The 10,690-nt window shown below is 51.9% G+C and overlaps 1 protein-coding gene across 1 annotated transcript; it reads right to left on the bottom strand.

The window, feature by feature from the left end:
• Nucleotides 1-293: 293 nt before the first annotated feature.
• Nucleotides 294-1,908, bottom strand: LOC142803029 (uncharacterized). Its single transcript, XM_075888129.1, has one exon. The coding sequence runs from the start codon at nucleotides 1,842-1,844 to the stop codon at nucleotides 294-296; it is 1,551 nt and encodes a 516-aa protein (XP_075744244.1). The 5' UTR covers nucleotides 1,845-1,908.
• Nucleotides 1,909-10,690: the final 8,782 nt, after the last annotated feature.

The raw sequence follows: 10,690 nt of genomic DNA, 5'->3' as shown, positions 1-10,690 counted from the left end.
GGAAGGAGACTTCGGAGACACCAAAAGGACACTTGTCTTGGTTCAACGTGAGGCCTGCTTTTGAAAGGCGAGACAGCACCTGGCTCAGTCTGGCATCGTGCTCCTCGCGGGTGCGCCCAAAGACCAGAATGTCGTCTATCATATTGGCGACTCCTTCCTGGCCCTCCAGGATCCTGGCCATCTGTTTTTGGAAGTACTCCGGCGCGGAGGTGATGCCAAAGTTGAGCCGGCAGAAGCAGTATCGGCCAAATGGGGTGATGAACGTTGTGAGCTCTTGGGAGTCTGCAGATAGTTTAACCTGATGAAAAACTGGCTGTTGCATCCAGCTTGGAGAAAACTGTTGCGTCGCCAAGGAGGCCAAGGACTTGCTCTACAGTTGGTAGGATGTGACGTTCCCGAAGGACAACCTTGTTCAGCTGAGTCAAGTCAACGCACAGCCGGTAGGAACCATCGGCTTTCCGTACTACGAGACCAGAGCACCACGGGGTTGGGTTGTCGACCCTGCGGATCACGCCTCCTTCCTCCAGTTTGTCAAGCTCGTGACGGACGACCTCGCGTAGCGGGATGGGAATCCTGCGAGGCACACTTAGGGAGAAGGGTACGGCGTCAGGTCTCAGAAGGATAGTGTACTCGTCCTTGAGGGTGCCCAATCCCTGGAAGAGCTCAGCACGCAATGTTGCTTTCGGAGTCTGAAGTTCGTCGAGAAACTTTACAACTTCCAAAGCTTGAAGCGCCGGTAGTCCAAGAAGAGGTACGGTAAGAGACTGGATCACGTACAAATGCTGAGAGCTCATTTTCCCGTGCCACCGAAGTCTCGCCATGTACGAACCCAGCACGCGCAGCGGCTGACCGCCAGGTCCGGTGAGCAGGCTGTTGACGGGGTCGAGCTTGGCCGGCAATGCAGGGAAGTCGCTCGGAACGGTGGACACCTCGGCTCCAGAATCGACCTTGAACTGCGCTGTGTAGTTGTCAACGGTGATGTCGACGAACTTTGCCGCGGCGGGCGTCCCGACAGCATGTATCTGAATGGAGCCGAGCTTCTGTTTCGCCTGCCGCGCGCGGCACACTTCCGCAAAGTGTCCTTTCTTTTTGCAGAAGTTGCAGACGGAGTTTCGAGCAGGGCAGTTAGAACGTGGATGTGGCGCGCGGCCGCAGAATTCACATGTTGACGGCTGGCAGCAGCGCTCTGCTTTCCGCGGGGGCGAAGGCCGCTTATCGTTGCGGCGGCGAGAGGCGAACTTCTTATCTCGTACGGCGTCGAGGTGTAGCTCGCGGGAGTGCTCTGCGCAGTTTTGAGGCAACGTTTTTTCTTTGTCGGCGTCCTCTGATTGAAGGGCCTGCATCCATGCTTCTTTGAGCGTCAACTTCGCGTTCCGGCAAAGCTGGTTCAAAAGGCGCGAGTCGCGGAGGCCGACGACGAATCTATCGCGTACAAGCCTTTGCTCCACCTCAGCTGACGGATAGTTGCACCGCTTCACCATTCTACACAGTTCGGCGTAGTAGGCGTCGACGCTCTCGTCGGGTAACTGAACACGCCGGTGAAAACGCGACGACTCGTACAGTTCATTCGCCGGATGCACGAAGTGGTCGGTGAAGCTGGCGGCAACCGCTTGAAATGAGGCGAGTGATGCGGTGTCGAGCGAGAACGTCTCAAGAAGTGGGCGGGCCTCCGGCCCCATGCAGTACAACAACGAGCGTACCTGCATGTCGCCGGATGCTTGAGTCAGGCCGGAAACGACGGCGTAGTCCTCGTAGCGGCTGAGCCATGCTGGCCAGGTTCCCGGGTGCACAAAGTTGAACGGTGCGGGTGGCTGGAGGTTGAGGCTGAGCTTTTTCGGCGCCATCGTCGTGCGGTACGGGCGAGTTCGCGATGAGGGGGCGTTACGCAGCCACTTCTGACACCATGTCTTGTGGCTGGTGCCGCGCCAGCGTGGCAGAGCACGAGCGGAGAGAGGCGATACGCACGACAGCTGCTCAGCTAACGAAAAAGGGGCCTCCCCCTTTATTCGGGGCAGAATATATACAATCTCAGGGGCGCCACCTGCTAGTGGCAGCCGAACTAAATGACTGAAGGGTGGCGACCTCTACAGGGTATGCACGCGTGCTACACTGAAGGAAGCAGTGTGTCTTCATCCCTGTCTGAAAAGACTGGGAAACCCGTGGAACGTATTTCATGATTGGGATAGGGGCTGTCAATTGTTCCCCTTCAACGAGGAATTCCCAGTAAGCGCGAGTCGTAAGCTCACGTTGATTACGTCCCTGCCCTTTGTACACTTTGTACACACCGCCCGTCGCTACTATCGATTGAATGATTTAGTGAGGTCTTCAGACCGATGTCCGGCGTGGCCTTTCGGTTGCGCTGGTCTGTTGAAAAGATGACCAAACTTGATCATTTAGAGGAAGTAAAAGTCGTAACAATCATAACGTTGTAAAGTCGTGACGCACACAAACATGCCCTTATTTTCAGTAAGTGTCCTACAGAGATACGAAGTTAGGTCACCGATTGAGAAGGCGGTGTGCACGGAACCTGACAACGCTTTCACGTCCTACTATTGAAGGCGAAACTCAAGCGTCCCCCAAGTTTTGTTTGTGTGCTTTTGGAGATATACAGGTGCTGTATCAAACTCTACACTTTTGCATAAGTAGCCTTGAAAAGAGGCCTTTAGCGTTTTCCCTCAACACTTGTAAAAAACGCCATTCAAAGTGGACCGGCGAAAAGTATACTTTCTTTAGAATAGAAGCAATAAAGAGATTCATTCGGGTTTTTAAATGCCCAGTACACTGCTATAAACCAGCTGAAATGTGCGTATAAATTTTTAACATCTAAGCCGCCGTGCACAGTAGCAATGCCACGTAGGATAAACAGTAGTCGATCTGGATGAGCAGCGATACCCTCCTTGCCATTTGTTTCATGCATGCATCTCCTATGTTAGTGCTCATCTTAACTCCACCGAAAATTCGAGGAATCATTCCTCTCTGTGAAGGTGGATAACCGACCAAGCAGCTTTGCACGCGTCACAGATGAGTCATAAAATTTTGATTCGCAGGCCCAGCCACACCAAACCCTCTTACTTAATTCAAGATATTTGTTCAAAAAGTTTCTTTTGTGTGTACGATATGCCCTTGAAACTTTTCTACTTTTTAAAAGTTATTGTCAGTTTTGAAGTAATAAAAGTTTGTGACCATCAGAAGTTTTGTAATCGACACATCATTTAACTGAATACGTGTAATTCAGCGAAAAATCACAGCGTATTCCTGAACAGAATGTATGATCAGTGAACAAGCTCCGAAGGCACATAGGGAAACCGTGTATTACACTGGCAGCCACTCCAGAGTTTCGAGGAGCCTGTCCCAGTGTACTTCTGCGGCAGAAAGCGTGAGTAATGCATGTGGTTTCACCAGCTGCCGAATCATGGCAAAGAATTATGGGGCCCACTGCTCTCGAGTTGCTCCTGCGTGAACGAGATAGAGGTGAAACCTAGTGCCGTAGCATCATCAAGTAGTGGGCACTCCGAGTACTATTGGAACTCCAGCCCACCACTCTAGAGTCCTTCCCGAGGTAACAAGCTGGTAATGGGAGCGAGGGCCGCAGCGCCATCTAATGGGCACTCTGAGTACTAGGGGTGCCTACGACGGAAAACGGTGGACAAGCCTACACCATAAGGAGTTTTGCCCCTAAATACTATCAACCTGTCTCGAAGCTATGGCTACCGGTAATAATTAAGGTATTCATACCTATGGGCAAAAATAAGTCCGCCCCTGGTCCTAAAATAAAATATACTTCCCCTCTCTTTGACATGCGCACACACACGCCGAACAAAACAGCCCCACTGCCACCCCCCCCCAAAAAACAGCCAGTCAACCGAGTTGTAAGAGCTATACAGAGGCAGCTTTGTTAGGAAGTGGAGATCACCGAGGCGGCCGCGTACAAGGCTTCACTGCCTTTTTAGCCACGATCATTCCTTCTGTGCTTAATTTAAATGAACCTTTTTGTAATTATCACCATCATGATCACGGTGATCTCTAAATATCTTGGTAACTGTCATAAATACAATACCGCATGTTGGTTCAGTTAGGCTACGCATTTGCGTCGTTTCACTCGTGTATACATGAAGTATATGTTTAATAGCTGTTTTTCCTTTTCCGTTGGGCAATTCTCGGCCAGTGTTGATTTCTGGCTGCGTACCATAGAAGCATAAAGTCATCATCATAATCGGGCCAGTTCGTGACTACGCTGTTCATGCCACGAGCTATAGGCCCAGAAGAAGAAGAGCGTTCCCACATAAGCACACTTTCTAGATTTCATGGCCAATCCCCCATAGTGGGTATGTGCCAGTGCGAAGGGGCAACAACAACAACAACATAGCACACGTCTTTCTCTGTGACTCGCTATTCGATCGAACAAAGAGGAGATGCGTCGAGGCTCCGAGTCCCGAGACGACAGGAGCAGTACTCGACGTCGCTCCCGAACGAGCTCTACGAGCTCGAGTGGACGAGAGTCTTCACGGAGGTCTTCGTCTTCCGGTGAACGCGAACGGACGCGCAAGCGCTACTCCGATTCTGGTCTGGAAGCCACCGCGAGCACCCCGCTGCAATCGGCTCTGCCAACAGGCAAGACCTCCGCCACAGGACCAGTCGCCGAGCCTCGTGAAATAGAAGCTCCGAAGAGCAGGCGACGACATTCATTCTACGGCGGCGCCAAGCACAGTGCACGCGATGACACGGCTTCTCAAAGGCAGCGAGATGACAGAGCTGAACATGGAAAGTGTGAAGTGGTCGTCGATCCTTCGGCCGAAGCATGTTCTTCTCAGAAAATTACAGTCACTGATGAATGCCTAGCGAGAGAGCGAACGGCCGCTGAGGATAGTGGTGGGCCCTTTCTAAGCGAACAGAGCACCTCCCAGTCGAAGCAGCCTGCGAAGTCCGTGACTGCTCATGTATCCACAGGCTATACCTTGTCAATGGCTTTGAAGAAGGCAACAGAGAAAGCCCCGTTGACGGCCGAAGTTAGCGGCGAATGGTTACAGCCCGACATGATTAAGACAAGGACACGCCGGGGCTCTTTGGTGACGTTGTCCGTGCCTAGAGCCAGTCTCTCGAGACGCGGCTCCTCTGTAAAGTCGTCGACGCAGGACTCGGGCACTCAGCGCGAACCTTCCTTCAAGTCGTTCATACAAGGGCTGAGAACGCTGAGCACAGAACGCCATGAAGACCAGAAGAAGAGGTTACGTTCCAGCAAATCTTGGATATCGGACTCTCAATACGTGAGTGACACAACACTCTTTTCTAATGAGTACACTGCGGCTCCCAACTGAGCTCCTTTTCACAACCATTGGCTTTATATACCCTAAAGAACAAGGACTTCTGATTAGACGGGTTGGTTGCTAAGTTTCAGAGTTATCGCGTATTTTTCACGTCTAATATTGTAGGTAGTGTCTATATTGCCGGCAGCCGCTAAAGTATATTGACCGACCGGGTGCCAGCAGTTCTTTCATATGGGAGGGTTTCAAGTGACGTTCTCTGGGCAATGTGCCGAGGCTGGTTTGGTGCTGCCGAACGGCGAGGAGTTGCCCATGCTAGAGGAATACCGTGACCTATGTGTGATATTGTCCACCTCAGAGACGCTCATCTGCGAGCTAGCTCTGAGGTGGACAATATCACGCCTACGTCGCGGCCCTGCGACCTAGCTGCACACTGCCTGGACAATGCCTGTGGTACGTGTTAGGTTAGGTTACGCTAGGTTAGGTTAGGTTAGGTTAGGGAAGCTCAGGTCCTTGACAATAGTGACCAATGTTGCGAAATGTCGGAGAGCAAAAATAGCTAAAGTCGGCCTAAAGCTAAAAATACGGCAAGCCGGCAACATAGGCTCACCAGAAATGTGCCGGCAAATAGGTCACATGGTTATGGGCAGCCAATAAGTAAAAACTGCCGGCAACCTGTTTCGCGGGATAATATGTCGGTGGCCGGCACTGTAGGCGCGGCCAATATTTTAACGACTAATATATACTATATACTAACGTGCTCAATTTAAAATGAAAGCATAGCTGAGCATTGTTACTCTTAGTGAGGGTAGCTTCTCGGCATTCACATTAGAGCATAGACATCAGTTTTACAGAAACTTAGGGCATGGAATGGATAAGCAGTGGTTGTCAGCGCATACCATCTTGGCCGAGCAGCGGATGGCTTGCGAAGTGAGGAGTTCATGCGCAATTTGTCTCTGATCAGCCCTTATCTTTCATGGCTCCCATGAGCGTCACTGCAGAAGGTGTCATGAACCTCATCATGAATCTTGTGTCTCTACTTCATCAGGCATCCATAACGTTAGGGAGTTTTAGTTTAGCGCACACAATGGCCTTGTGTACACAGCGATCGAGAGGCAGCTGCGCATGCGCTGAAACTAAGACACATGCGTGCGTTTGCGCACGCAGAGGATGCGTATACTAGATCTCGGCGCTTACGTTGCGCCCGCTACGGCCGTTGCGTACCTTACTCGCGAGATCTGTAACACTCGAGACCAAAACAGGCAAGATGGCTGCGGTCGAAAATACTACAGTGTTCGTTGTAGCGAATGAAGTCCGTGTGGATTTTGGTGCATTTGGAACCTACATAAGTAACCTGAAGCACAATAAGTAAACAGGTGCAGTCGATTTGGATCACTGCTAAGCTTGAGCGCAACGCTGAACGACTGCACAACGTCATTTACGAAGAACCAGGACCCACAAGGTGACGTGAAGCGCCGCAACAGATTTGTTGGTTGTGTACGGGGCATCGTGTGTGCGATCCCTTGAACTGTGGTAGCCGCTGCGTGTGTCTAACCGTAAAATGTCTGGATGATCGCCTCCGAAAGAATTCCAAAGGTTAGAAAGTAAATATTAGTTGAGTTAATGCATTTTGCTTGCACGTGGAAGCACGTCTGTGTTCTACGAAGCTAAGGTGAGTTTTCTCGCACAGCATGCCCTCATCCTTGTAAAAGCAGCTATCATGACGTGAAGAATAGTGCGCGAAGACGCCGCTGCCAATGAGGGCATTTTTGTGTTCAGTGTTGAGCAATTCCAGTTCGGTTCTTTTATTTTCTTTTGTCTCGTGACCTTAGAAAATGTTTTAGCAAACAATAATTGTTAATTTGTCAGTAAGCGATTGTATTCGCCATCTCTGTTCATGCTGCTAGTTCATCTAGCCTCAACACCTCAAATCACTAGTCATCCTCGGAAAAGATCGCCTTGTCTCACGCCCTGACTTGGGTGTTGCGTCGACAAATATCGGTTATTACAGGTTCTTGCTTCATCACGAGATGGCATGAAGCAACAATCAAAGGCAGACCTGTTGATGAACAGGTTCAGTACACGTTTCCGATGTTGCGCATGGTAAACTAATGCTGTAGGACGCAGCCTTGAACGTAGCGTTCACAGCGCGCAGCTCGTTGCGTACACTAAACAAAAATTCTCTATTAACTCTAAAGTACTGAAGAACACCACTGACATTTCCAGTCACTTTCTGTGTCGCGCTTCAAGGCTGGAATTATAGCTAAGCACTCCTCATATTCAATTCCGGTGACATTATCGACCCATTAACTAATATGCGTACCCTGCAAACTACTTTACTTATAGCTTATCTATGGTCCCTTTGAATCGAGTATATATGTTGTGATGACGAAGACCGACACTGGCACTCTGGCCCAGGTGTGCATGCTAAGCTAGTGAGGTAGAGGAAGACGATGTACACAATACAACAGCAAGCCCAGGATCGGGTGATGTCTCTGTCTGCTTCCTAACAATGGCGCCCCTCGACAATTGAACCTTGCGACTAAAGCCACCTATCCGTCGCCTTGTGGGTCGTCGGCAGCGTGGGTCTCTCCATCATAGGAACGCTGTCCATGCTTCCTCGACCATGGACTTCACGACCCGACCCCTGCTGCTACTACCCACCGAATCAACCGCGGATGGCGTCATTGCCTCTTCGGTGGTTCTAGGGTATGACTTGACAGGAACTCGCGCGCATCCAAGGGACGTCGTTCAGGCTTCCTTGGCGTATCCCAGCGACGCCACGACAGCGAGCGGCTTTCGGTTTCCCAGCAACGCTTCTCACGGTTCCCGTGGCGGCCACCTCTCGCTGAGGACTTCGTCAGCTCTAGGGCTGCCGAGGGGGGCAGTTCGAGCTCCCTCTGACAAACCTGATACCGTGAGCGCAACCTACATATACCGCTTTACCCACCTTGTCACTGGCCCCGCCGGCAGATCATCAGACAGTGCAGAGCAGCTGCGGCGCACCAGCACACGACTCCGCGTCACAGTGAACACCATTACAGTGACGACCTCTGCGCTGTTTCTGTATCCTACCATCCTGCCAGCGCTGACCACCAGCAACACCACGTTGGACTCGCCGCCTCACAAAACCTTGAGGCCTGTTCACCCGAGCGGTGCAGAGAGCTTAGGTCTGTCCTCATGCAGCTTTCAGAGCAGCCACGCTGTTTCACGTTGGTGTTTCGCGCTGGTGATCTCTTCATTTTCTTGTACCATCCCGCCACGACCAGCCGTCTGCAAACTACCGAAATTCTACGGTTTTTAGAACGACCCCGAAAGCTGGGTGGCGACCGTTAACGCTGTCGCAGTTCGTTTGGGCTTTGATGGAGCATCAGAAGTGGTCCATGGCAATAGACCACCTTCTTGAAGGTGCAGTGACGTGGCACCAGTAATAAGGTGTCAAGCATCAATCCTGGGTGGATTGGAGCTCCAAGCTCGCAGCTGCCTTTCGCTGGACACCCCCATCGCTTGATCACCGCCCCCCACTCTAACCTGACCACCTTTGAGGATGGAGCTAAGGAAGGGTTCCACCTAAAGGCTGCTGTCGACCGTGGCCATTAATCATTTGAGCTATCCGACTCGTCAGTGCCCGACTCAAGCGCGACACAGCCACCCACTACAGTGGGTCACAGGGTCTCTGGAAGGGCGCCACTTTGACATGGTTCATATCGTGCCTTCTGCGTCGGAGCCATTTCCCAAAAGTTCTTTGCAGACACAATACAGCTATAATAGGCCGAGTTTGTGATTGAGCCACTCACACAAGCCAAGACAACCGAGGCCATATTCTTTGAACGTCTGCCTGCACCTTCAAGGCCTGGCGCTAGCGTAGCTAGGCCTCTTGATGCGCCCCAAGCAGATGGAGCAGCTATCTGTGATTCCGAAAATGACATACGAGCCCGCTGACGCCAAGCATTTTATTTTATAGGTATTGGTGTCCATGGAAAGCAACGCAGCCAACTATGCAGCTGGTCTCGTCGCAAGCGGTTCCGGTCAAATGCAGAAACATGATGCAACTTAACCGGACACCGTATTCCGTCCTAGTCGCCACAGAGAAAAAGAAAGCAATAACAACGAGGGCGAGACTGTCATGTCGAATCCCGGTGATCACGTCCAGCCGCCTATCCGAGCTTACACACATTGTGCGTTGCGAAAGTGTTCACCAAAGGGACACACAAACGCGAATCAAGACCAGACTGACAAGCTTAATGGTCTGCTTTTTGTGCAACGACCACTCCATCTAAGTCAAGGCCACGCGCCAGAACCATCGCCAAGGAAATTTGACGCCAAACGACGTCACTGTACAGAACTTCGACCACAATAACTGAGTGAATTTCACCCACCAGAGTACGCTGAGGGTTCTCGAGCCAAGTCGCAATGTTCTCAGGACCAACAACCACGATGGTGCCATGCAGTGCTGCCTACCACAGACACTTCGGGCAGACCACTGAGCCGTGCTGAAGCGTCGTCTGGACAGGCCTCCCTGGTGCAGCCAACACCGCCCACCGGAGACATCATTGGCAATTCTTTGCTATTTCCCACATGGAATAGACCAACCCAAGCGACAGGGCATATTCCAGCCAACAGAGAATACCCAGGCAAATTCCCGGGCACTGTCGCAGCGTGGCCGGTACAGACCGCTGCAATGCAGCCAGCATCGCCCACCAGAAACATTGTTGTGTGATTCATCGAAAATGCTTTCAGTCATGACCGAGTGGGATGACGAAGATCGACAGTGGCACTCTGGTGGTACAATGGCGCAGCTCAACCGTTAAACTTTGCGGCTCAAGCTACCTGTCTGTAGCCTCGTGAGCTGTCGGCAGCGCGGGCCCCTCCATCATAGGAACGCCAACTACAATTCCTGGACCATGGGCTTCACCACCCGATCTCTGCGGCAGCTACCCACTGCATCAACCACAGACGGCGTCAATGCCTCTAGGGTGGTTTCAAGGTATGACTTGACAGAAACTCGTGCGCAAGCAAGGGACGCCGTCTAGGCTTCCTTGGCGTACCACGGCGCCGTGAAGACGGTGCACAACCTCGTGTTGCCTGGGGACGCTGTTAATGCTTTCCGCGGTGACAACGTCCCGCTCAGGGCATTTTCGACACCTGAGCTGAAGAGTGCTACCATAGCTCCACCTGACAAGGATCCCATTCAAGTGAGTATAAGAATCTTCTCCCACTCCTCGGACATCACCATGGCCTCCGCGTGCTAATTACCAGACAGCGCCACAGGTCCTGTGGCATACGATAACGTGACTCCGCGTCACGGTTAACGCGGTGACAGCGACGAGCACCGCCGTCTTCCCCGACATTTTTCCGGCATTGACCGCCACTGAGGCTACGCTGGACGTAGCCACCTCACACGACCTGGAGGCGAGGGTACCCGAGCA

Source organism: Rhipicephalus microplus, chromosome 3 (genome assembly GCF_043290135.1).
Source record: "Rhipicephalus microplus isolate Deutch F79 chromosome 3, USDA_Rmic, whole genome shotgun sequence".
NCBI lineage: Eukaryota > Metazoa > Arthropoda > Arachnida > Ixodida > Ixodidae > Rhipicephalus > Rhipicephalus microplus.
The sequence above is the reverse complement of the archived record's forward strand: the minus strand, read 5'-3'. Positions and strand labels throughout refer to the sequence as shown.

What these genes read in the sequence shown, in the direction of transcription:
- LOC142803029 (XM_075888129.1), bottom strand. Translation starts at nt 1,844, where the DNA reads ATGGCGCCGAAAAAGCTCAGCCTCAACCTCCAGCCACCCGCACCGTTC.